General features: G+C 40.4%; 2 protein-coding genes across 3 annotated transcripts in view; both read left to right on the forward strand.

The window, feature by feature from the left end:
* The window catches only part of MKL2 (MKL/myocardin-like 2), a 165,882-nt gene that overhangs the window by 92,695 nt on the left and 45,506 nt on the right, over window positions 1-27,681 (forward strand). The window contains exon 1 of one of the 2 annotated variants that reach the window (XM_012647815.1): window positions 14,067-14,383. The exons of the other annotated variant lie outside the window; for it this stretch is intronic. Within the exon in view, the coding sequence (XP_012503269.1) occupies window positions 14,263-14,383 (121 nt within the window). The 5' untranslated portion in view covers window positions 14,067-14,262. Of the gene's footprint in view, window positions 1-14,066; window positions 14,384-27,681 lie in introns of those variants that run through there. 2 annotated transcript variants of the gene reach the window in all.
* Window positions 7,377-8,003, forward strand: LOC105813176 (protein SREK1IP1-like). The gene is given in 2 exon segments (XM_012647816.1): window positions 7,377-7,772; window positions 7,775-8,003. Coding segments are annotated over 2 exon segments (459 nt in total). The 5' UTR covers window positions 7,377-7,429; the 3' UTR covers window positions 7,891-8,003.

Genomic DNA, 27,681 nt, shown 5'->3' on the forward strand with positions numbered 1-27,681 from the left:
GTAGCTGGGACTACAGCACGTACCACCATGCCCCACTGAGTTTCTGTTTTTTGTAGAGATGAGGTCTCACTCTTGTTCAGGCTGGTCTCAAGCTCCTGACCTCAAGTGATCCTCTTGGCCCAGCTTCCCGGAGTGCTCTGATTACAGGTGTGAGCCACCGTGCCCAGCCCCAGTTGAGGAATTTTGACACATGTATTCACCTGTGAAATCATCACCACAATCAAGATAACAAACATTTTCACCACCCCTTGGAAATTTCCTCATGCCCCTTTGTAATCCATTCCTCTTTCCATCACCGTCTTCAGGCAACTACTGATCTGTTTCTTCACTAATAATTAATTTACATTTTCTAAAATTTATTTATAAATGGAATCACATTTAGTATGCACTCTTTTTGTCTGGCTTCTTCAGCATAATTATTTTGAGATTCATCCATGTTGTATGTAGTTTGTTTTTATTGCTGAGTAGTAGTCCCTTGTATGCATATACCAAAATTTATTTGTTCATTCACTAATGGATAGATGGTTGTTTGCTGGTTTCTTCATGGTTTCTTCAAAAGCTAAGCAGATACCTTCTACATGACCAAGTCTTTATACAAAAGAAATGAATATAAATATCTACACAAAGGTGAGTACACAAATGTTCATGACAGATTTATTCATAGTAGCTCAAAACTGAAAACTACCCAAATGTCCATCAACAGATGACTGGATAAACAAAACGTACATCCATACAGTGGGTTACTCCGTAAGAGAATGGAACCAACCACCGATACATGCAACAGCATGGATGAATCTCAGAACCATCACGCTGAGTGAAAGAATTCAAGCACAAAAGACTACATCCTGTGTGATTCCATTTACTGAAATTCTAGAAAAGGCAAACTAATTTATAGTGACAGGAAGCAGATCAGTGATTATCTGGACCTAGGTGTGGCAGAAGGAAGTGCTGCAGAGGGGCAAGAGAAATCTTTTGGGAATGATGAAAGTGTCCTGTGTCTTGAATGTGGTTGTGGTTTCACAGGTGTACCTCACTTGACACTCACCAGTTTATACACTTTCAATGGATATACCTTATCGTCTTAGATTATATCTCAGTAAAATTGATTTTGAAGTATCTGTCAGACACAACCAAAAAAATATATATGTATATATATACACACAAACACACACACAACAGGTAGTTTTAGTTGTTAGCTTATTATAAGGAAGATGCTTATCAACTAGCCTGGACTGCTGAATGTAAGAATTTACTTAATGGGAGAGAAACTTGACCATGTGACAAATTTTGAAACACTGGAGTAGATCTCATAGGAATAAAAAGACGAATGAGATGCAGTTTCAGCTGGAAAGACTGCAAACTAAGATGGGGAAGGGATGTCAGGAATATGGAAGTATTGACAGGTGTTGAGAGAAAACACAAGGGAGTAAACACATCCAGCTTTTCTCAGCCCGGGCTCTGTAAGAGAATGTTTGAATGACTGTTTTCTCAAGTCGCCCAAGGATGACATGCCTAATACCATTTTAGAGATTTCAGGAAGGAATTTATTAATAAGTTATTATATACAATAGATGCCTTTGGGCGTTAGGGCTTAATTCTCTCACGAAACCCACTGAGGAAAGCTGGTAGACTGAAACCACACCGACTAGGTTAAAATTCCCGTTCCACTTCTCAAAAACTGTGTAGCTGGACAAGTGACTTAGCCTTGCAGTGCCTCACCATGAAATGGAGACAGTAGTAGGTAGAGCTATTGAATGGAGTAAACGGAGTTAATGATGTAAAAGCACTTAACACCATGCATAAGCACAGTGCTGCAGGAAACAGTGACATGTGAACATCAACAACTGGCAGCAGCATCTTCTTCTTTATCATCATCACACAGAGTTCTGAGTCCTCTGAGGACAGGTATCAGCAGTGTTCACAGTATGCAGAGGAAAAGCCCTGACTCTTAGGAGTGGAGAAAGACGTCCTGGGAAGCTTGTAAAAGAGATTGATACTAGAACTCATTCTTGAAGATTGAGTACAGTTTCCATGGGCAGAGATTGGAAATAGGGGATTCCAGGCAGAAGAAAAAACTTGAGCAAAGACAAAGACAACTCAGAGTGTATTAGGGAATACTAAGCTGTTTGATTTAGCTGAAGCATAGGGAACATGTAGGGAGTTAATAATGCTGTTCAGGAAGGGGGAGACAAAGCATTGGTGGCTTCGAATGCCAAGCTAAGAAATGTGGGCTGAATTAAGTAGATAGGGGAGAGGCACAGAGTGTTGGTAAGTTGAGTGACATTTGTTTATTCATGGAGGCAGTACTGAGCAATCATGGTATTTGTTTGGGACATTGGGACTGCAAAGACAAGACAGCATGACATGGTTTTTAAGTGCATTGTTCAGAGATGGACCAACCTGAGATCTAGGCTAGCCCATTACTTGCCATTGTGTTTTCTGTGTTTTAATTTTATCTGTTGTTTTTCCACAAAAGTGAAGCAAAGCCTGTCTTATAAAATTCGATGATTTAGTCCTGAGTATAGCATATAATCTTAAAATTGAGGGTATCTTACCTCCAGAAAGAAAACTCATTTAGAAAGCAAGAAGTACATGATCTGGAGGTTGGGTGTGTGTATCTGTGCCTTGGTGGGTGAGTCGATAGTGGATGCTAGTGCAAGGTTTGAGATTATGAGGGAGAGAGTATAGAAATGGGGAGTCAGAATTTTAGATTAGAGAAGAGAAGAGTATAAGGGGAAAGGCAGATATCTTGGTAGGCATGAAAAATCCTAGTGGAGAAGTATAATTTATCGATCACAGTTTTGTAAGTAGGCAGAAGGGATTATAGTCCTAAACAAATTGTCTGGATTGCCTATGGCAAGAAAAAAGATTACTTCTTCCTCAAAGACTAAAGCAAGAATGGGAGGGGAAAGGAAGGTGAAAATGAGTTTATATCTGAAGACCTCAATATTGTTTGTGAATCTAGGGGTCCAAGTTACATCCTAAGAAAGATATGAGGGAGGTAGTGTAGGGTGATCTTGAGGAGAATGAAAATGCTTTGGAACAGAGGTGCAGGTGATTCAAAGTAGTCAATAAGGGACAAAGGAAACACTTTGGAGCTTATATGAGGGCATGACATGACTTTATGCTGCATTTGGATAGTTATCTTGGCTCTTTAATTTCTCAGGCTACGCATTTTGGTTATCTCTGCCTTTGTCCTGACTCCCAAAATGGTAAAATTGGACACCCAGTCAGATAGGTAAACAAAGGCAAATGTTTAATTTCTACCTCAAGATAATGTTGTAGAAGCCAAGCAGTAGATTAAATGGATCTCCTCTCTCCATTTGAGTTATACAGTGAAGTAGGGTTTCACAAACTTAAGTAATGTGCAAACCTTTTAAAAACAATTAGCAGATGACTCGGTTTTTATTAGTTTAATGTTGCTGGATTATGTGCAATCGTAAATGAAGTATAAACTCCTTGGTGCTTAGTAGCACTTAACACAACTACAAAACCAAAACACTTTACATGTTAATTACAGAAATCCACAATGCTAATGAAATTCAAATCAGTATTAACTTACTGTGACAGGATGCATTTTTATATGAATGTGATTGCTGCTTGACACCTGACAAAGGTACTCACTGCCTAGCACAGGCTCAGCGTCTGTACTACCATATGCCATGATGACTCATTCCTCCTATCCCTTTTCTCTATGCAAACTACTGGAGGTGGGGTATCATTTTGCCTTCTCTAGGCTTGAATATGTCATCATCACAATGTTTGACTTTCGGCTGAGCGCGGTGGCTCACGCCTGTAATCCTAGCACTCTGGGAGGCCAAGGTGGAAGGATTGCTTGAGGTCAGGAGTTTGCGACCAGCCTGAGCAAGAGCAAGACCCCGTCTCTACTAAAAATACAAAAATTATCCGGGCGTCGTGGCTTGTCCCTGTAGTCCCAGCTACCCGGGAGGCTGAGGCAGGAGAATCGCTTGAGCCCAGGAGTTTGAGACTGCTGTGAGCTATGATGATGCCACTACATTCTACCCAGGGTGACAGAGACTCTGTCTCCCCCCGCCAGAAAACATTTGACTTTTCTTTATTTTTCATTGCTATGTATGACAGCACTTGATTATAAAATGTTTGCATTTTCTTAAAAAGAATTCATGAACACTCAAGAACACATCTTTGGACTCCTGAGATCTATGTTCTAGTGTTCTACCCAATTCCCAGACCTTATGGTTGACTGCTTGACCATGATTAGTCATTTAGGGGCAGATAGGCAAGGTGCAATGGTAGAATATCAAGACGTTGAAAGAATTTAGGGTGGTTGAAACAGTTTATCCTAGATCTAAAGATAACTAAGGGAGACAAATGCAACTAGGGTGTGAACAGTCCCCTGTGAGGTAACTTGAGAAACAGTGTTTAGAAACTTTTATGGCAGTATGACACTGGTAAAACACTCAGGGGCATGATTTGTGGACTCCTCTTGTTGAACAGAGTACAGAGGAGTCTGGATGTTGCCAAACTATTATAACATGACCCTACCAGTCATGCACAGGGGGACCACATCTTGGTCCACAGCAGATTGGAAATTTTAAAATATTCCCCCTAACCACGGATAGTTACAGAAACACTGGTATAAAGAGCATTCTAATAAGAGTAAAAGAATGGAAAGAGGAGAAAGGTAGCAGTCAGAAATTGTTAAAAACTCTAGACCATATTCCTTGGGGAACAGAGACTGTGTCCCACACACCTAACGTGGTCCCCAGTGCATAGAATGCTCTTGGTAAGTACACATTGACCTTCAGTGAGTTGTTTTGAATGACATCTTAGATGTATTTGTATCGATGAGGTGACTAAATAGCATTAAAGTAAAAGTCTTTCAAATATCAATTTCTTAGTCCCAGTGTGTCTCATACTACCTAAACCAGTTTTTCTATTCATTATTCCAGTTAAGTGAAAAAGTATCAGCAGGGCTTTCTGCATGTTTAACAAATTTAAATTTTAAGCTAATAAATGAAATCTCAAGCAGTAGGAACACACGAGAAGATATTAAGTACCAAACCAAAAACATGGTTAACTTTATCTGCACCTGGGCTGTGACCTTGGGGGCTGTGGTTGGAAGATGTAAAATGTGTGTATGGTGTTATGGCTAGTGTGCAGGTCTGCGTTTACATATATGCATGTATGTCTTGCCAGAGACGCTCTAAACCTAGCAAACACACAGCCATGGGGGATAACAGAAAAGGGAGATCCTTCCAGAAATGAGTTCCAAATCCATGGGGCAAGGGGTGTGCCCCTTATGCCTGTGATGGGTATTTGATATGCATTGTTTCCTAATTTCTATAATCATAGAAAATAGCTATTGTTGTTATTGCATTTCTGTAGACAAGGCAGTCTGTGATGTTATCGTCCTCCTAAAATAACCAATTTTTCTTAATACATACCTTTGAAAATCACATGTAGAGTTAGTAAAAAGGAAAAAAATACATACAGGCTTTTGCTTTTGGTGAAAAGTGGTGTTATCAGAAGACTGGGATTAAAGATTTGGGCTCACCAGCAGAGTGACTTGAAAACATCATTTCTTATCTGAACTTCAGTTTCTTTTTTTTTTTTTTTAGATAAAACATAAATATCAATACATGTCACCCCACACCTCAGCTGCTGAGGATCAAAAGATCCTCAAAAAATATACTAAATTTATTTATGACCCAAATATCATTATTACGGATGGTGAGCATTTGCTATTTTCTTATTGTGTGTTTCCTGCACACAGTTCACTCTTATTATCCTACTTCTACTCTTTTTTTGAGACAGAGTCTTGCTCTGTCACCTGGGCTAGAGTACAGTGCTGTCAGACTCCTGGGTTCAAGCAGTTCTCCTGCCTCAGTGTCCTGAGTAGCTGGGACTACAGGCGTGCACCACCACGCCCAGCTAATTTTTTCTATTTTTAGTAGAGACAGGATCCTCGCTCTTGCTCAGGCTGGTCTCGAACTCTTGAGCTAAAGCAATCCTCCTGCCTCAGCCTCCCAGAGTGTTAGGATTACAGGTTTGAGCCACCGTGCCCAGCCCATACTATTTTTTTCTTAACAAAATAGGAAACGTTGACTTTTCCTCTTATAGGTTAAGCTTTCTAAATGGGGTGAAAATTGGTTCTTGAGAGATGGGAAAAAATGTTCTTTTTATGTATGTATAAGGTACAGATATACGTAACAGTATATAAACATATAGTAAATTTGTGGTATTAAAATTTCATGAAATGCGATTAGGAAAAAAATTATTTAAAAGAGAGGCAGGCAGGCCATAATGTAAAAAAGGCTGAGAAACACTGCCATAGTTTTCTTGTCAGTACAACTACTGACCTCAACAGCGGGCCGATCGTAACTTAATGATGTACCTTCCAGTCTTTGCTGGGATTTGACTCTCTTTACTTTTCCCTCACCCCTTGCATTGATGCTAAACCTTCCAAGCTCTAGTCATTTCATTCTTACATTCCGTAACTGGGGGAGTCATCTCAGAATTTGAAGAAGACTGATCGGATAACCTGAGGGAAGCTCTTTGTTGTACATTTTCTAGCCAGTTCCAGCCAGTTATAGTTTCTATAAGTAACTATAAAGCTTAGAAATAGAGAAAGGATTTGAATGACTTTTTTCAAGCTGTTAAAGTACTATATAGTTTGCCATCCCTTGGTTATGTGCGCTAATGACGTGAGCAGGAGGAGACTGGTGGCGGTCTTCCTCAAGTGCAGTCAGAAGGTTCCAGTCGAGTGCTGCCGCAGTGACGTGAAGACCTGCCTGAGGACAGCTGCACACGGTGGCATCTTCTCATGCTGCCATGCCCCCATTCCACGTGACATTCTCTCAGTTTAAGCAAGGTTAATCAGCAAACCGTTAATGGTAAAATTCTAATCCCAGAAAGCCCGGCCTTAGTTGCCATTCACATCCTCAAAGAAGGCGAAGTGGACCTGAGAGGACAGTGCCCCATTTCCTGGCCCATCTGCTCCAGGATGAGAGGCAGTAGCACAAGTCACAAACCAAGCGACTGAGCTGTTCGCCCTGTTGTCGTGTTTAGCTGTGCTGCACAACCTCACTGCAAACTCGCTGATGCTTTCCTTCAAAATTTCATTACCTGAGAAATGTCAGAAAAATCTGTCCTTCCTCATGAAACAGTAGTTTCCATAGGGACTAATTTGTTACTCTGTTTACATCTGAAATACTGTATGTTCAATATATATTTTTAAAGTGACAAAATGAAGGACTTCTTCAATATATATTTAAAAAGCGATAACAATAAAGGACTTTTAAGGCATGCTGATTGCAGAGATATCACTCTTTAATTGTCCTTTTTTATAAAAAACGTATTTTAAATTAACTGTTAAGATTTACCATAACCGAGGAAGCAAACGCGTTCTCGAAAGGCGAAGGCTCCAGCGACCTCTCTTACCACCGTCATGGCAGTCCCAGGTTGCAACAAGGACAATGTTAGAGCAGGCTGTAAAAAATGTGGCTACCCTGGTCACCTGACTTTTGAATGCCGCAATTTTCTCCGAGTAGACCCCAAAAGGGACATAGTTTTGGATGTCAGCAGTACAAGCAGTGAAGATAGTGATGAAGAGAATGAAGAACTGAATAAATTTCAGGCATTACAGGAAAAAAGAATAAATGAAGAAGAGGAGAAGAAAAAAGAAAAAAGCAAAGAGAAAATCAAATTGAAAAAGAAAAGGAAAAGGTCTTATTCATCCAGTTCCAATGAAGAAGATACTTCAAAACAAAAGAAACAAAAATACCAGAAGAAAGAAAAGAAAAAAAGAGTAAATCAAGAAAGGGGAAACATCACAAAAAGGAAAAAAAGAAGAGGAAAAAGGAAAAACATTCTTCTACCCCTAATAGTTCGGAATTCTCCAAAAAGTAACTGAGACTTTGGCTTAAGCCATTAAATTTAAAAATTTGTTTTTAAAAGTTATGTGCCCTTCCTTGGTATTTGCTGTATATTCTGCTTTGCAATAAATCACAGCCTTTTCCATATAGACATTTTTCATATGTGGGACTATTATCCCTCTGGCAATACATTTTTAATGTGCTATGACTATAATGTATTAAATCAGTCTTATTACTTGATAGTCATGCCCCAAGGTGTGTGTACATACAAAACACATCATTTTTGGCATTTGTCTCTGTGTATTTGGCTAGTGTTATGACTTCATAAATTGATAGTAAAATGGCATTACTACAGTAAACACAGGTAATCTACATAGCTGTTAGTAAGTATTGCTAAATCAGGTGTCCACCTTCCATTGATGAAGCTAGGTAGGGGGTAATGCTTTGCTCTTGACACTGAAAAATTTAATAGCTTTATGTACTAAAATGTAATGTACAAAGATAATGAAATTCTTTACTATTGTTTTTAAACTGCTAGGCTTTTTTTAATATCAGGAGACGAAGCTGCTTTATTGGTCTTGACTAGGACTTTTTAAATGAATGGTGTCTGCAAGAAGATGATAATGAAAATATTTATAACAAAGTTTCACTGTTTTCTGAAATGCAGAGTTTTTAGTATCTGCCCCCTTTGTTTTTGTAACAATTAAATATTTCTTCCTTGTTTAGAGAGACTAGTATAGTTCAGCCTACTAGTAAGTCTTGCAGAGATGATGCTGTATTGGTCAGGATTTTTAGGATAGACTCCTGGGTTGTGCCATATTGGCATGTCTTAAAGTGATACCTCAAACACAGAAATTTTTATTTAGGAAGACAGCTAAATCTTCATTAGAACTGATTTTTACTGTATTCAGTATGTAAATTTTATGAAGCTTATTCCTATGAGTAATGTGGACAATTTTAATAAATGTGAGCACATAAAAAAAAAAAAAAAAAAGATTTACCATGACCATTTAGTAATGACGTAAAGATACGGTATTTTACAGTGGTGTTTATCATGTTACAAAGGAGAAAAATAAGGATCAAATATGTATCTTACTAAAAATATGGTAGCCTTAGAGAAATATTTTAGGTGAAACCTAGATGGAGATTTTTTTTTCCTCCTAAATGCATCCAATGTAGTTGTCTGTGTTGATTTTATAATACTGCGGCTGAGCCTGTGTGACCCTTATTCACGTCAGCGACCAGCTACTGAGTATCTGTTACCAAATACTGAGCCGTGGAAGATGGAAAAAAGGTCATCTTCTCTCAATCTCCATGTCAAGAATGCCACCAGAGAAATATGCCTCAGTATTTAGCAATCTCTTTGCATTTGTTACTAATCGCTTTATTCATTACTTTTGAATGTTTTTACATTGATGGATCATTACCCAGTTGGTAATATTCTCAGGTTTTTGCTGAAGCACAGCATCATCCCAGCAGTAACCTTTTTATCAGCAGTTTTGTAAGCATTTACTCACTCTGCCAAGTTTTTCTGTAAGTCTCTTGAGCTGCGTTTGTTTGTGTTCTAATTCCCTAAAGGCTTTCTTGGATTGTTCCAAGTCTCTAAGCCATACAGTTTTTCTCACACTTACTGAGTATCTGTGCTTGGGGTGGTGGGAAAATTGATTTGATTTATGGTCTGTTTCATACTAAAACAACTCGTTTGAGTTTGCGTACACACGAACACTGTGGAAGCAGATTTATCATAGCAGAAGTGGCTTTAATCACATATCATTTGAAGTTAAATGCCACTCGTGACAGTAGAGCCAAATGACAGTGAAGACGATGTAGCACATGCAGTAAGGAACAAGGACAAACCTACTGGGAAGCAGTTCATGTGACGACTGTGGGCTTCTCTCACTGAGAGATAATGCCAGTCCCCTCCCTCGCTCCCTCCCTGATTCAATCCAAAAGACACGGTGGGGCTGAGCAAGGCAGCTGGCCTTTGGGAGAGGGCGCAGTGGGCCAGTGTGGGGTGAGGAGGCATCTGCACAGGGTTTGGACACAGCAGTGGCAGTGGTGGGTGTACAGGGTGACTGTGTCCACGGGTGGAGGGGCAAAGACCATGGGAGACAAGTTTCCCCCTGTAGGAGAAGGGAGCTACAGATGTAGAAAAGAGAACGTGAGAATGAACCTGTGGGCACTGGGTTGTATTTGGAGGCATTGGGGTGAACTCAGGGTTCTTAATATACGTAAATAAATACAGACGCATATTTACATCTCTTCATATGGAGAGATGTAAATCTGTGTACGGTGCGTGTGAACCCAGACACATTCCCCAGGTCTGTCTACAGAGGCCTGGAAACAGAGACACCCAATAGCAGCGAGCACAAGATAAGCCTGAGACATTTTGTGCCAGAAAGTAAGAAAGCGCTCAAAGAACGATAGTGTCACGACAATAAGAAACTGTGAAAGTCCCTACCAGCCACATCTGGGATAATTTGGGCATCAGAATAACTAAGGATAATAACAAGTTATAACCCATGAGCCCATGCTGATATAAATAGGTAAAATAAACCGTGTAAAGAGAATTCTTTTTATTACAATAGGATGTGCCACTAATAAATGTAGAAGGAATGTGGGAATTTTCAGAATCACCATTTGGCAACCATCATAGTAATAAATAATTCAGCCAAGTACATCAGTGGATTGGTCTCAAAGTACCTCTCCACAAAATATTTTACAGCGCTAATTGCTGTAAAATAACTAGCTTGTAATCTTCAAAATTCAAGGAAAGAAAAGTGAAGAAAGACTGAGGGATCGTTTGAGATGGAAGAAAACTAAAGAGACGTGGTAACTCAGTACCATGTGTAATCCTTGTTTGGATCCTTTCACTGTAAAGGATATTGTTGGGACCATTGGTGGAACTTAAATGGAGTCTGTGGGTTAAATGGTAGTGACATGTCAGTGTTAATTTCTGGATGTTGATGTTCATATTGTGGTTCTGTAGGAGAATAGCCTTGTTTGTAGGAATTTGGGTACTTAGGGTAAAGAGGTATCATGTTAGACCCTATTCACAGGTGATGTGGGAGGAAAATGCTCTGAATTTGAAATTATTTCAAACATTTTTAATAGCAAAATAACTGTTCTTTCAGGTACATTCACCACTAGAGAAATTATTTTCTTTCAAAACTGCAAAGATAAGACTTCTGGTATAAACCCGCAACAGGACAATGTGTTTCCTTATTGGGATTTTTGATACTTATCAGATAGAAAAATCATAAGCAGATGGAGGCTCCTTAAAAGAGAACTTTTAAAAAACACATTTAACACACACTGAATACATACACACAGAGCCAGTAAAGACTTTCAGAGTGGCTGGCGTAGTTGTGTATGTTAGTAGGGTTCCTACACTTATTGCCTAAAAACAGTTGGGCATTTTTCAGGATTTTAAAGCAACGTCCTGAAAAAGACAATATTAGGGTTTATGTTTTTGTTGTTGTTGTCCCTCCCCCCCTTAATTTCCTGAAGTGAAATGATTGTTTTTCTTTTTGCGAAGTAATTAAGAATGTAGTCACACTGCCTGCTTTGGAATCCTGGCTGTCACTTGTAAGATGTGCCGCCTCTGAGAAAGTATTTGATTTTTCTCAGCCTCCGTTTTCCCATCTGTAAATCAGGATAATAATGTTGAACTCACAAGTCTGTCAACAGAGTAAATGAGATAATACATAAAAAAACACTTAGACTGTGGCACATAGTAAGCACCAAGTAAAGTTGGCTACTGTTGTTATTATTTCATGAAAAGTGAAAATGCTTTCATAAAATCATTTTAGTGTGATTTTGTTGGCTCTCTTTTCTCTCATCAGGAGTAGAATTACTGGGAGGCTATAAAAGTTATGGCTTCTGCTGTTAAACCTGTCTCGAGATCAAACTAAAGCCTGGATGTGGAGCATATTCTAGAAGACAACAGGCAGTGCAAGGCCATAGACAGACTTGGGCTTTGGTTAAATTCCAGACCTGCCACTTACAAGCTTTGTGACTTTGGTCTTGATCTGTAAAATGTCGATGAGGAACAAATAATCATAGTGATCCCAAGGATTGTTGGAGGTTAAGTGAGATAAACTTGGCAAAACATCTAATTGAGTGAGTAGCCTAAAGAATGTCCTCAAAAAAAATGATGGTTATTTTTATTATTTCTTTAAGAGCACAGGAGTAGTCTATTTAAAAGAATACAGGCCTTCGGATCAGAGATAGTAGCAGAATGTTTGAGGGCATTTTTGAGAAGTGTGATAAGCTCGTCACTGTTTGTTCCTGCAGAGGTTTGGACTGCCAAGGGTGAGCTTAAATTCTTTCAGAAGGAATCTCAGTTGACAAGAAACATGTCTTGTGAGATGCTGGAGAAGAGTGAACAGCCATCTTTCTAGAACAATGCAGGTTTAGTGGGTACCAGCCTTGGAACCATGGACAAAGGACAGAGTGCTTCATCCAGTCCCATCTGTGTTTCAGTTATGAAAAGAATATTGATTTTTTTTGGTAGTAAAAATGTAAGCCTTTCTTTATCCCACAGGAGGGTCACATCAGGTGCATAATTAAAATGTATCTGTTTATGTTGTTTTAAAGAAAAAAATGTGCTTCCTGTAAGAGAATATTTCATCTAAAATTAGTAGCTCTTTTTTTTTTTTTTTTGAGACAGAGTCTCACTTTCTTGCCTGGGGCCAGTGCCGTGGCCTCAGCCTAGCTCACAGCAACCTCAAACTCCTGGGCTCAAGCAATCCTCCTGTCTCAGCCTCCCGAGTAGCTGGGACCACAGGCACGCGCCACCATGCCCGGCTTATTTTTTCTACATATATTTTTAGCTGTCCAATTAATTTCTTTCCATTTTTTGGTAGAGACGGGGTCTCGCTCTTGCTCAGGCTGGTCTCGAACTCCTGAGCTCAGAACGATGCGCCCACCTCGGCCTCCCAGAGTGCTAGGATTACAGGCATGAGCCACCGCGCCCGGCCTAAAATTAGTAGCTCTTAATCATTGTCTAGGACTTCTTTAGAACTCTAAGTATTATCCAAAGAAGTTTTCCTGATGCACTTTCTTCTGCTTTCATTCATTCACTCAATCACACAACAAGTATTTATTGGGAACTCCTAATATTCCAGGCACTCTGCTAGATGTCGATTGTAAAAAAGTGAACAAAATGGATCCCTCATGGAACAGGGCTCGCTGTCTACTGCTCTTACAGCCTCTCGTGAGTTTTATGGGAGCTCGTTGCAAAGGAGCATACTTTGAACCATTAAACAATTAGATTGTTTTGTCTACAGATATATATTTGGTGTATATGCAAATGGGCTTGTCTCCACATTTGCCTGGAATTACCATACCTAGAGATTTCCTTCCAGCAGTGTCCCTTATATGTTGTAAACAGCAGCCTGTTTGGGCTTTGGTGACTTTGCAGCCTGTGGCTTGCCGGAGAGGTGCCCATCCTTGATAGCTCATGCGAAATCAAACTTGGGCTAGTCGCTGGTTGAATCTGTCATGAGATAGAAGCTCTCAGTGTCGCTGCTTTTAATACAGGGGAGGAGATTTTCCTTAAAAAAAATCATGGCGATGTTAACTCTCAGCCGACTAGTGGTACAAAGGAAAACTGCTGCTCAGGTCTGAACTGCCGAAGGAAGAAAGCTGCAATCACAGTACATTTTCCTATTACAAAGAGCACTGGCTTTGCCAGGAAGAGCCATATGCAGCAAAAAGCACACCACAGAAGAACTTTGGTAGTGAGTGGACACTGTTTTCACCAGATCTGCTAGTAGCATGTTTATTCAGTGCGGTGCCTCTGCTGAGATAAGAGCCGCTTCCTTCAGATGCCCTAGACTGCCGTTTGTTTAGCTGGAGAACTTAATGAGTAATGAATTTGCTTGTCTGGCCGATATAAAGTATTTCCGCAGCCTGTGGCTGTGTTTAGAGAGAGCCGAAGAGAGACCACAGGCAGCAGTTTGTCGTCTTAGGTATCAGCAAAGTCTTCTCTTTTAACAGCTCGAGGATTTATTTTTAACTGCTTGACTCAGTGTTTGTCAGATGATTCGGACCGTCAAACTGCAGAGTGAAGTATCCAGTGCGGGGGAAGCTGGAATGGCAAGGGGAAGGGGGCTGGCTGGGAAAAGGGGTGGGATTTTAGAATCGTGCCTGTGTGGCTCTGCCTCCCGACGTGGGAGAGAGTTAAGGGCTTCCAGCGGCATGAGTGTATTTGCAGGTCAAGCTGGGAACTAAAGGGTAATGGCTGCCTTCAGCTGCTTAAAGACATAATTGCCCAGTGATTGGGGTATTGTGGGGCGCAACCAAGGACCCAGGGACCAGTGTTCTGAGCACCGCTCTCTCCTGTTCTGCAAATTAAGCTTTTCTCCTGCTTGATGCTGCCTGTCTCCAGAAGCCTCTCACCATGATCGATAGCTCCAAGAAGCAGCAACAGGGCTTCCCAGAGATTTTAACTGCTGGGGATTTTGAACCATTAAAAGAAAAGGAATGCCTTGAGGGGAGCAACCAGAAAAGTCTCAAGGAAGGTCAGTCTGTCTGCGGACAGGGGCAAAACTGCCAAATTCATATTCCCATCAGCCAGGCTGAGCGTCTGTGTCTGCTTACCATGCGTGTGTCTGCTCTCTATTCGCTCATGTAGCTTCCACGGGCTGAGTTCTTTGAAATGAAAGCTTAATGCTGTTCTTGGTAGCTGTTGCTAAAGATCCGTAGCTGGTAGAACTGTAGGGATTTTGCAGTAATTAATATGGTGAGGGGACTTATGAAACCAGTCCTCATTTTGGTAAAATCTTTCCAGGTTCATGTTGTGTATTCTTTCCAATTTTTTTTTTTTTTTTTTGGCCCCCTATGCCTTTTTGGAGAGGCCCTTTCCTTTTCAGTATTAGTCAGAGCACTGCTGCTTTGGGGTTTACAAACACATAATTCCAGGAAAATTCATTTTTTTCAATTAAGATGTTTATGTTATGTTTTATTTAAAACCAAAAAAGTGGCTAGCTTTCTTAATTAAATCCTAAAATGATGCATTGCATGGCGTCATTTTTGTTTTAAAAAGCACATTGCATAGCTTTGTTTTTTTAACAAAGCAAGCAAAGAATAAGCTTGAGAATATTGTCAATTATTACTGCTAGTGACGCTGTGCAGGTACCTCAGTGATTGATCTAAGGAAATGGCCAGAGGTATGGGTAATGCTGCCCTCTGTCCAGGCACACTGAAGTGAGGCTAACCAGTGCACAGCTGGCTTTACTGTAGCAGCTGGAGATCAAGGACCATGGTTGAAGAAATTCAGGGTCTAGAGAAAATAAGTTTTTCCTAAATTTGACTTGAGGGTCACCCTTCCCAATGCTTGTTTAATTTGAAAATTGATTTTCTAGTCCTCTTTGGGAGGCAAAACCCCTGCAATATCCCTTTTTCCTTCTCCCTGCTTTGAGCTCCTGCTATCCGCCGCCCCCACACCTCCCCACTTGCTCTGGCTCATCTTATAAAGAACAGAGAGTGAATGCAGAGTTAGCCTGAGCAGCACTTTGGGCTTCTTCCAAAGGGATATTCCTCCTTTTTTTTCCTCTCAGACATTTCGAATGTGAGAATGTGATGGTAGATTGTTACAGATTTAAAAGATAAGAAGAAGAAACAATAGTTCGATTTGCTGGAGTTGAACTACTTTTGGGTATGGGTTGAAAAAAAACTCCTAGATGGAAACAAATGACACACATATAAATAGCTGTTGCTGGGAACCGAACAATGGGGCTGCCTCTGCTTGTGCGCAGCTTGCCTCACTGTAGATTCTTACAAAAATCAATACCAGGGAAGTTTTTAGAACACATTTCTGGAAACTCATTGAGGGGAGTTTCAATTTTTAAAGTCGTTAATTTTTAAAAAGTTTGAGAATTATCCATGCATCATTTAAATTAAATTCAAGTTTTAAGCTTCTATTAATACCATACATTTAAAACAATTTTTGTGCTACTTTAAAAACTGGGAAAGTAGAAGAAAATGGAATAGAAGAAGTAAAAAGATGTCACAACAGCAGAGTGTGATTAAGGAGCATGGAAAGCAAGGGTTAAAATATAAAAACAGGATAGGAGAATCATCAACAGGAACAGCAAAGTGGAGCTGAGACGGTTACATAATGTGTAGGTTCTTTCCCTAACAATTCTGACTGCGCATTCAGTTTACACAGGTGCAGTAGCCTCATGACAAAAGAGCATGGACCCTGGAGTGAGATATACTTGGGTTCAAATCCCAGGTGTACCAGCTACTACTTTGGTGACCCTGGGTGGGTTCACTGCTCTGAGCCTTAATTTCCTCATTTGTACAATGAGGAGAAACGGTGTTTACTTCATAGTGTTTTTATGAGTTGCCTGGTTTAAATAGCCAGTTTCTCATCCCTCTTCTTACTTGGTTTTTTAATTCTTTGTTACTTTTTCCTCCTATTTAAAATTTAAAATCCTGTATATATTTACAAAACAGAAGTATTGTCTATCTCGTCATGTAAATTCGTAGGTATAAAGAGGTAGGGGAGAGAAATTTCAAATTTTAAAATGACCCACAGAAATAATTGGATGATCAATCTGTCTCACCACAGTTGCATGGAGCTGGGTGTTGCTTTATATCTTAATGGACTGTTTATTTCTACTCATTTTCTTCAGTAGGTAGGGCTGAGGGTAAAACAATGTATATAGGTATGAGGGTGATCTGCTACCTCAAAGTTAGTGACACTGAAAGAGTTCAATCTGGATTTAATTAGAATGGAAAAAAATAAGTTTTGTAGAAAAGAGTTGTAAGAAAATAACTTGGTTCCCTATGCAAAATTGAACTCCTAAAATTCGGTGTGTCACAGTGCCTGCCTGCAGGTGAACACCAGTGTTTAGCTTATCAGATTTATAGAATGTAATATTGGGACAAGACCCTGGTGAGCTTCGTCTGCTCTGAGGTTTTGGGCATACATCAGTTGTGTTAACCCGTGGAGGCTGATTGAGATGGCAGCAGTCGTTCAGGTGCCTTTGACTGACTGACTATGTCCCAGAGTCTGATTAGAACCTATGCTGTTTTGTCAAACGAGACAAATGTATAAATGACTATTAATAATGCCTAATAGTTTATGCCTCATGTGTTAAGGGACACATATTAAAAATATCTATTATATGTTTACACTCACAGTGTTTGATTTTCTACTCATTTTTTACAAACTTGGTTTTTGTTTGTTTGAAAGAGCAACCTCTAGAAATTGTTTTTTTCTTTTTCTCTTTTGAGACAGGGTCTCACTCTGTTGCCCAGTCTAGGGTGCAGTGGCACGGTCATAGCTCGTTGCAACCTTCAACTCCTGGCCCCAAGTGATCCTCCTGCCTCAGCCTCCTGAATAGCTGGGACTACAGGTGTGCACCACCACGCCCAGCTGATTTTTCTATTTTTTTTGTAGAAACGGGGTCTCACTATGTTGCTCAGGCTGGCCTCAAACTCCTGACCTCAAGTTATGCTCCCACCTCTGCCTCCCAAAGTGCTAGGATTACAGGCATGAGCCACTGCACCCAGCCTAGAATTTTTTTTTTTAATGTCTGAATCAATGTTTCTAGGTAGTGAAGGAAAGATAAATTTTGGTTCATTTAATCACATAGACACAAGCTTGGTCTCTCTGGCGTTTCTGACATATGTCTGCTGTCAGAGATTGGAAGACTGTGCTTCTCAAGTCATTGCTTTCTTGCTTATATTGGGATATTTTAGAATTCCTGTAATTGTTGACAGTGCTAGTTGGCTGAAAGTATTATTGGAGGAACAGACTTTGTAAGCAAATATCATAAGATTCAAGAATTTATGTGATACCTTAACAAGAAAATTTAATAATACCTTTTGAAAATTTAAAAAAGGAAAAAGTTTTAAGTGCTGACCACCTATGAATTGTCATCACATACCAGAGAATTGTTTGGATAATAAGGCATATCACCTCACAGTTTAGTTAATGTTTATATAAACTTTTTGATAAATACCAACCAATGCATATAGTAGGAGAATTTAATTATTTTCTGCTGTAGGTGAGAATAGCAATAAATGTCATGAATTCCCCTGAACAAATTCAAAATAGAGAATTCTCTTTAGACTAGTTTCTTTTGTCAAAGCAGCAATAGGGAATCTCAAATTTTAACATGTCTACCAAAGGCTTTGAACATTTTCTAATTATGCTCAACATGCATGAGATTTAAATTAATTTCTGGATCTACAACTAAGAAGGATATTATAAGCCACTCTGACTTGACAACTAAAGAATTGATGATTATGAATTTTCAGGAAAATCAAATAAATTGAGATGATTTAATTCAGATAAGCGTTTTAATGAGTCATTATTGAGACAAATGAATCATAATACCAATGCTACTAGCTAGTTATATTCCATATTTAACAAAGCCAAAATGGTAGCAAGTGAATTTAATGAGGAAAAATTGATGTTTGGCTCTCTGATGGTGAAAATAGATATTACAGAAAGAAAATTGGGTTGTGTATTAATTACTCTGACTAAAACTGCTCTAACAACCCTAAAATGCAATGTTTTAACCAATCAAAGTATATTTCTTGCTCAGTACACAGTCCAGTGTGGGTTAGGCAGCTGTCCTTGAGGAGGTGACTTGGGTATCTGGGCTCCTGTCATTATATGGCTCGTCTATGGGTGTCGGGAATAGGGAGGAGTTACGGACTTGGGGGCCACGTTCCCAATTCTGCCACAGACGGTTAATAACAGCTGAGATGAAGCAGGTGACAGTGTGTGGTAGGTTGCCTAGCAAACAGTGGAGTGGATTAACACATTGTACTGGGACTTGTCTATAGTAGAATTTAAGGGGAAAACGAACATTTGTCTAAAATATTCTGAGTAATCCAACCTGGGACTATAGATTAAATAAATAACTTTACCAAAGCATCAGTTTTTTGGAATGATGGAAATTATCTCATACATACTCTACCTGAACTTACATGACACATTATTATGAACAAGTATTCGAAGAATATTATGCCCCTCCCTGCCTTCTTAAACAGAATATAAGAATTTGAACTATCACCTTCAGATATAATTCAACCATAAATTAATGGCTCACCCAAAATGTAACGCACTGGTGCCATTAAGGCACTGTTGAGGTGTGTCAGGCCGCCTGCCATGCACAGGGTGATTCCTACAACATTATTAGATGACTCGAATTGTTATTTGAGTGAGAAAGTAAGTAAATGATAACGTAGAAATTAAAACACACACACATATGAGATAACAGAAGAAAACCATATACATACTTTGTTCCAAATGAGCGAGCATGACAGACTGAGGGCCAGGCTCTCTTGCGCTCCCGACCTGGACAGCCGTCTACCTCCCCGACGTGGCCGATGGGCCTTTTACGCCCACCAAACACACTCTTCCAGGGCTTCCCATCTCGATAAATGGCACCTCTGTCCACCCAGGGGCTCATGCTAGGAACCTAAGCGGGGGCAATCCTTGACACCTTCCTTGACCTCCTCTTCGTAACCTGTCAGCAGAGCCTGCCTCAAAATTAGTAGTATTTCGTCTGTCTGCAGCACTGTAGCACCATGGCCAACGCCCTTATCCAGGTCCCCTTTACTCAGACAGACTCTCTACAGGACTCTTTACTCCAGCAGAGACAGAGCTGCCTCGCTGCTTTCCCCTCCCTCCTCCTCCGGCCCCGTCACGCTGCGCTGATACCAAGAGTCGTCATCTTAAAATGTGATCTTATTCAGCTGTGCTGCTGCTTCACACCTTGTAGTGGGCCTCCATGGTACTGGGGTAAAATCCAAAGTCCATGGGGTAAAAGGCCCTGCCTGTGCCTCCAGAAGCATCATCACTGTTCTCTCGGGAATGCCCCCCCCCACCACCCTCCAACCAGAGCAACTGCAGCTCATCCTGCCACTTTCACCGTGGGTGTCGCCTTCTCTGCACCACTGCCCCTTCCTCAGACTAACTCAGATCCTTTTAGTCTCCATATGTGTCCGTCATGACTGTTTTATTAAGTGTCCGTCTCCCCTTCGAGGAGAGCCGTAGGATCTTTGAGGGGAGGGGCTGGGTCTGTTCAGCACTGTGTCTGCAGCTCAGAGCCCATGACATCTGCTTGTCACTCAGTAGACGTTATTTCAGAGAAGGGCGATACCTCCCAGGTTAGACAATCAGGAAAGGGTTCTTGGGGCTGCAATGGTTTTCCTGATCCCATCACCTGAAGGAAGAAAAGCACATCCAAATTACCATGTAAACCACCTTAAAGTCTGTGTGAGTACCAGGTATGCACTGGCTGCTATTTCATCATACGAATCTCACCTCAGTAATGTGATAAGACGGTCCCCAACTTACAGCAGCTCAACTTAGGATTTTTGGACTTTGCAATGGGTTTATCAGAGTATTAAATGCATTTTTGACTTACAGTTTTTGACTTAAACCCATCCTAAGTCAAGGAGCATCTGTACTATCATGACGACATTCTAATTTATTAAAAGCTTCCAGGAAAAAATATAGATAAGTTTGAAACATTGGGTTTTCAGTTCTTTCCTAATGATAGCTTTATCAGGGTTCTTTAACAGGCTTCAGAATGGCAAAGAGAATAATCTTCTAATTTCTTTGTGTCTTCCCAGTTTTATTAGTCAGCTCAGACTGCATTAACAAAATCCCACAGACGGCATGGCTTAAACAACAGGAATTGCTTCCCTCACAGTCCTGGAGGCTGGAATGTCCGGGAGGGTTAGGTTTCTGGTGAGGGCTCCCTTCCTGGCTGGTAGCCTTCTCGCCGTGCGCTCGCGTGGCCTCTCCGCAGTGCGTGCCTGGGCAGAGAAGGAAGGGGGTGCGCTCTCTGGTGTCTTCCTTTGTGGACACTAATCCTCTCAGACCAGAGTCCCAACCGTATGACCTCATTTAATTTTAATTACCTCCTAAAGGCCCTGTCTCCAAATACAGTCACACTGGAGGTTAGCGCTTCAACATATGAATTTGAGAAGGACACAATTCAGTCCGTAACACCAGGGAATTCTTATTGATGTATATGACTTTCTATTAGAATTATAATGTATAGAATTTCTTACAAAATAGAGGCAGTGTGATCAAAAGCATTGTTGAGGTTACATGACATGGTGGCAAAAACTAATAGCATATTAGGACATATTTCTTTTTGTGTGCTAACTTTTTGTTTTGCGGGGGGGGGTTGTTTTGTTTTGTTTTTTTAGAAAAATTATCCTGTGGAAACACTAAATGTTCCTCATGAATTCTGGCTCTGCCTCTCCGTAGCTGTGTGATCTTGGATAAGTGCTTAATTCCTCTGTGAAAATAAATATCGGTGCCCATCTTGCAGGGCTGTTACGCAGGTTGGATGAGACGGTGCGTGGAGAGCTCTTGGGGCGGTGCCTGACACACAGTACGCCCTGTCAATGCGAAAGCTCTGCTTGGCCAACCTTTCCAGTTCGGGACAAAGTAAAACCAAGTTCTAGGCTGCTAGAGCAGGTGAACGCAGAGGCTGGTGATTTCCTAACTGCGTAAGATTTCTGAAGAGATGTAAGTGTCCGGTCTCTGCCTGTTGGTCAGTAGGAACACGTTTCTCATCTGCAGAATTATAGAAACTTGAATCCTGGTGTGCATGTTCATCTGCTAGAGTTGTCCTTTTCTTGTTTATTTGAATCGACACAGTAGAACCAGCCGATTGTCTGTCTTGGAGGCTAAACACCAAAAGCATCCAAACATCAGAATCTTTCTACAGGTACTATCTTTATAAAACATGCCATCGTAATACGTGAACAATGATTGGCCAGTGTGTGTGGCAAGGGATAAGGGGGTCACCCTCCCTGCTGGGCATGGCTACTTGGTACATCATCATCTGGCTAGGATTTTAGGATAACACACAGGTTATGACAGTTCTCGGTTGTCTATGTTTTGGCGGGCTAACTGCACACGTGTGCGTAGGTATATACATGAATATATATGTAGATATATGTGTGTATGTATTAGCTCCATTCATAAATCCACAAAATGGAAAGAAAATCCAAGATACTGAGCCTGGATCAAGTCACCTCTGCAGAAGAGCCTGTGTTTACTATTCTGAGAAATACTGGAGGTAAACAATATTCCACTGTTTTCCTGTTTCATTGTCGATTGTTCTTGTATTCGGAGAGCCCACCTACGAATTTATATTAGGACATTTGAGAGTCTTATACAACTCACATTTTCACACTATAATAGAGGGATTAGGAAGCAGAGCTTTAACTCGTAGCACCTCTGCCTACAGCTGCGCACTGAAATTCTAATGCAGTGGTGGAATGTAGAATTTTTTATTGCCCCCAAAATAAGAAAAATAAACATTATCTTCTTTTGGAACCATATAGGCAAGAAATCTAGACGTTCAGGCATAGAACCAGTATGACCCCATCAGTTAAAAGTTAATTGTTTGAAAACAAATCAAATATTATTTTAACCTCTTTGCATTGCTGGTGATCAGGCAGTTAAGTGGAGGATTTTGCTTTTGAAATGCCTGCTATTTGTGTTATATGTCCATTTATCTCATTTCTACTGTGTGCTTTATTTCTACCACTTTTTAACCAAATTAGATTTTTTAAATGCATATATTTATAATATCTTTATGTATGTCTGCCACAGGCTAATGTTATCTCTGCCATTCTGTATCAGGCCCCTGGCTTGACACCAGACTGTCATACCACAAGAAGCATACTTTAAATTCATTCCAACTTTTGACAAAAAGGAGAAGGGAATTTGTGTGAAGGTATGATCAGTTTAAAGAAACATGCCCCATTTTTAGCAGTCTGTTTCCATGGCAACAGAAGCAGCAGCCAACCAGAGAGTTATCAAAGCTCCTGTAAATTTCCAAGGCTGAGTGTTGAAAACATTGTCTTCCTGACCTCATGCTGCAGATTAATGCAGGAAACCTACAGTGTGTTAGCTAGGAATAATAGCAGTTCCGTTAGCATTTTAGTTGTTACTTCATTTTTGCTCTTTAATTTCTAATAGAGGGGAAATGCTGCATTCTAGATTGTGGGGCCTCCTTGCAGGCAAGAGACAGTGGTTTGGAATTCAGCAGTCTGTGCTGCCTGCCTCTTCCCCTACTTCCCCAACCTGGGTGTACCAATCTCATTTGGTTAAAAAGCGGTGGAAATAAGGCACACACACAATGGGATAAATGGAACTATAACACAAATAACAGGCATTTCAAAAACAAAATCATCCACTTTACTGCCTGATCACCAGCAATGCATAGAGGTTAAAACAATATTTGATTTGTTCTCCAAACAATTCATTTTTAACCCGTAGGATCATGCTGGTTCTATGCCTGAGCTTCTAGACTTCCTTACGTTGAAATGAATGGCCATATTTCCACTTAGTCTAAGGCCTAACTTTTTTCAAACACTAGTTTGCACAGTTTTTTAGTTAGCTTGATGTTGTTCCCTTTTTAATCAGAAAATAGTTAAAAATTCCTGATGAAAATGCTGTTTGCTCTTTGTAGTGTCTGAGGTTTAGATTTATGCACACCCTGTGTAACTCTGCATTTGTTTCAGACAGGAAGTGGTGATGGAAGTTTGCTTAATCAGTGCAGATAGCACAGCTCTTACAGGACAAACCACCGTTTTATTTTTGGCCTCTCTGCATTCTGTGTTTTAAAATTACTCGAAGAAGAACCTTATTTTATAATTGGCAAATTAGACCCCTGAAAATATAAGTAAAAATCTGCTGTCCTTGGTTGCTACTTTTTATCATCTATGAGAGTACCTAAGTGCCTTCTCTTTAATGCAGCATGGATTTCACATTAATTATAAATAGAGATGAAAAGAAAGTAGTATCTACTACTTTTTCATGGTGGTCTTCTTTGCCCATAGTCTCCCCTTTTTAGTGTTTTTTTACCCTTCAAAACAACATAATTACATTTTGTCTTTTGTTTCCACCACCAATAGCAGCAATTCAAAAATAATCCCAAACCACAAATTCACGCAGGGAAGTGGAACAGTGTTGATTTTGCCCCATAATAATCACTTGCCCTTAGAAAATCCTTTTGGCAATTTATCCTTAAGTGTGACATAGTATTCTCTTTTCTTAGAAAATAGTAACTCAGTTATATACTCTAAGTATATCATATGAAGTTAAAAACATGTTTATTAAAACTTCAATATATGGAAAGTACTGTGGAAGGTGCTAGAAATACAAGGACGAGGCCTATTAGGGAAAATAGAGGCAAATAATACATAGAATTTGGTATGATGGGGAATATGTAATATAGCTGTTACTGTAGTTACCAAATGATTAAGAGATCAAGTCACCATGACTAGTTAATGGAAATACGGTGGTGAGAAGGGGTGAGCCTGGGGTGGTTGAGAAATAAGAAATTTGATTATTGAGACATTAGTCCTTAAAGTCTGTTCCCCTGTTGATTTTTTTTTAATTGACATGAAATTTACATAACATAAAATTAGCCATTAAGCAATTACTCCCATGTCCCTTTCCCGCCAGCCCCTGGCAACTGCTGTTCTACACTCTGTCTCTTAATTTACCAATTCTGGGTGTTTTAGGTAAATGGAATCACACAGTATGTGCCCTTTGTGTCTGGCTTCTTTCACTTACAGTGTTTTTCAGGTTCACCCATGCTGTAGTATGTATCAATACTTAATTCCTCGTTGTGGCTGAGCAATAGTCCATTGTATAGGTACACCACAGTTTCTTTATCCAGTTATCTGTGATGACATTTGGGCTGTTTCCACCTTTTGGCTATTGTGACTAGAGTTGCTATGAATGTTTGTGTACACATATTTGAGTACCTGTTTTCAAATCTTTTGATTTTTACCTAGAGTAGAATGATGGGTTGTAATTGTTGTCAACTAAATTTTTAAATAGTTTTTAAGAGAACTTCTTTAGAAAAAAACTGCTGAATGTTCTAATTTTGTATCTTGTGGTCTTTTTCTCTGATAAAAATAATAAAATTCAGAGCCAATGAATGACTTGCCAGTTTCATATTTTGTATAATGAACATATATCATTCTTACAATGTAATAATGTTTGAAGAGCTTTTTTTTTTAGTAAAAATGCCTGGACTCAGGCTAGTTAAGAAAGACGTGATACATACAGTAAGCAAATGGACTTACAACCTCATCTCCCTCTGTTGATGGGGGGCCCCTGTGTGCCTCTTGTGAGTTTTATCATCCGGAAGTACACAGCTGTGGTAGAACTCTCAACTTAGGGTAAATGTTTTACACAGAGAACACACTGCTACGTGTATGAGATATGCTTTTTTTTTTATATCTGCCCCTGCCCTCCCTCCTTTTTTTTTTTTTTTGAGAAAATCAAACAGGTTTAAATCCTGTTTTAAACCTTAATTTTAATCTTAAGGACTTCTCAGGACCAAGTGTTGGATTGACTTAGTATCTACATTTTTCAAAGACAAAGACATTTGAAAATGTTGAAATGTGAGCAATTGTAACTTGCATTCTATTTCACTCTATCACTTATGTCCTTTGTTTTCTGAAAGGATGTAGATACTCAGTCACTGAGTGTTTTGAGCTGTTTTTCCCCCTGAGAATTCTGTAGCTTTATGTATATCCTTTTCTTGCAAGCAGTTATTGGTGAAACGGCTGTGGAAGATCCTGAATGTCAGTCAGCTTACAAACAGGATGGAGGCTATGATGTCGACCCGATAGCATAGTTCATCCACTCCACGAGGCACCAGGGGGAGAATGCTCTCGGGTTCAGTTGTCAGACGTAAGGCCATTGCCGGGGACGCTGGCTTCTTAGGCAGCTGTGCCATCACCACTGTGAATGCTGCTGCTGCCACCACAGGAGAGCAGTGCTTGGCCAGTGTCTCAACTCTGGTTCGCAGCTACGGAAATGAAATCTTGTCAACACGTGCAGACTGCCTCAGGTTTTCCAGAGATCAGCCAGTGTGCCAGCTTAGTCATTGGTCTTAAGAACTTCAGCTGCGCAGTGCACTGAGTAACATTCTGTGATCGAGGCCTTCTCTCCCCCCACGCAGACATAAACACCCGAGGGGGAGCATGGAGGCTGATAAAAGGAGGAAGAGGGTCTCCAAACCTAATCCACAAAGGTCCCAGAGAAACTTGATAAAGCATCCTGACCCCACAACTATGAATGCCTCTCTGATCATTAAAAGAGTTGGGTCCTCTATTTTCAGGGTCCCTTACCCCTTTTACAGTCCTGGGGAAGCACTGACAAATTCTGCCCAACTCCTGTCTTCCACTGTTGCCCGATAATTAAGCTGTCTACATCATTCAAGCCATGTTCTTCCTGGCCTTGGATGATCTGCCTCTAAGGTGCAGATACCTGTTGCGATTTATAATACATTAATTTTTTTTTTTTTTTTTTTACTAATTTGATGAGCACTGAAAGGAAGTTTGATGTTTTCTAAAATTGTGAGCCTGTACCTGTATGATCAGTACTTTGTATACCTAGTAGTTGTTCTCAGAATAACCATTGTCGAGTTGTGAATGACTGGTTGTATTGGATGTGATCAAATAATACTGTGATTGTGGTGTGGTGGTGTTGTTTTAGGTTGGTTTTTGGTTTTTGTTTTCTTTTGGAGACAGGCTCTTGCTATAACCCAGGTTGGAGTGCAGTGGCGTCATCATAGCTCACTGCAGCCTCAAACTCCCAGGCTCAAACAATCCTGCTGCCTCAGCCTCCCAAGTAATTGGGACTACAGGCATGTGCTACCACGCCCGGCTAATTTTTGTATTTTTTGTAGAGACAGGGTCTCACCGTGTTGCCCAGGCTGGTCTTGAACTCCTGTCCTCAAGCAACCCTGCTGTCTCAGCCTCCCAAAGTGCTGGGATTACAGGCATGAGCTGCCACACCCGGCCTAATTGTGTTTTAATACTGACCGAAGGTGGCAGCATACCCGAGTCTCTTGTCAGGACATCGTGCCTCATATTCAACATAATGTGTCCAGTACTGTCCACCCATTGGTGTAGGTGAAAACTAAAAGAAGCTGGGTGATCAACACACTTGACAAAATGACTAATTACTTGCAAATGTGCTTCCCGTTCCATTCATGTTCTTCCTAATGTCTTTGCTTAAAAACAGATCTTCCATTCACAGTGACTGCTGCTGCTCTTTCCTGTGGGTTTGTATCCCATACAGCACCCAGACACCTGATAGATACGCTCTAAATAAGTGGACAGGCCTGGGGGAGGCCGATGGTCACAGCTGCTTTGAGTGGTGCTCGTAGTGTGATGTTCTTGCTGCTTGGGACAGTTAATAGGCAGTGAAGAGAGCATTAGTTGGGGAGATGATTTTCCTACCTTCAAGCAATATGACATAAATAGAGCCATTTGCTTGTTTGGCCATATAGAAAATGGGATAGAAAACACAAATAGTTTGTGTGTGTTTAACAGTTGGTGATTGATGTTTATGATATTGTGATATAATAAGAAATGTCTTTGTCCCTGGTTCCTGGCAGAGAGCTCGTAAAATCCTTGGAATTTCCTGAATAACAGGGGTGATAGGAGCATCTTCTGTTATGTATTTAGTCTTAGTCCACAGCTGTTGATGCAAGAGCTTCTTTCTAAGATCCTTAGACTCTACAGAGTGATAAGAGTGGTTTTTGTATGCTAATGAGGTGACAGGTAGCTGGGAGACCCTAGATGGTTCCAGCCTAGAGGCCGGTCACCAGAAAGACAAGGCATGATCATAGCGAGGGGAGTGTACCTAGAAAGGGCACGGAAACTCTGTGCCTCTTTCCCCAGACCTTGCCCTATGTATCTCTTCCATTTGGCTGTTCCGGAGTTGCATCCTTTGTAATAAACTCGTAATAGTAAACAAAGTGCCTTCCTGAGTTCTGCGAGCCATTCTAGC

Source organism: Propithecus coquereli, unplaced genomic scaffold, assembly GCF_000956105.1.
Source record: "Propithecus coquereli isolate 6110/MARCELLA unplaced genomic scaffold, Pcoq_1.0 Scaffold27, whole genome shotgun sequence".
NCBI classification, from domain to species: Eukaryota; Metazoa; Chordata; class Mammalia; order Primates; family Indriidae; genus Propithecus; species Propithecus coquereli.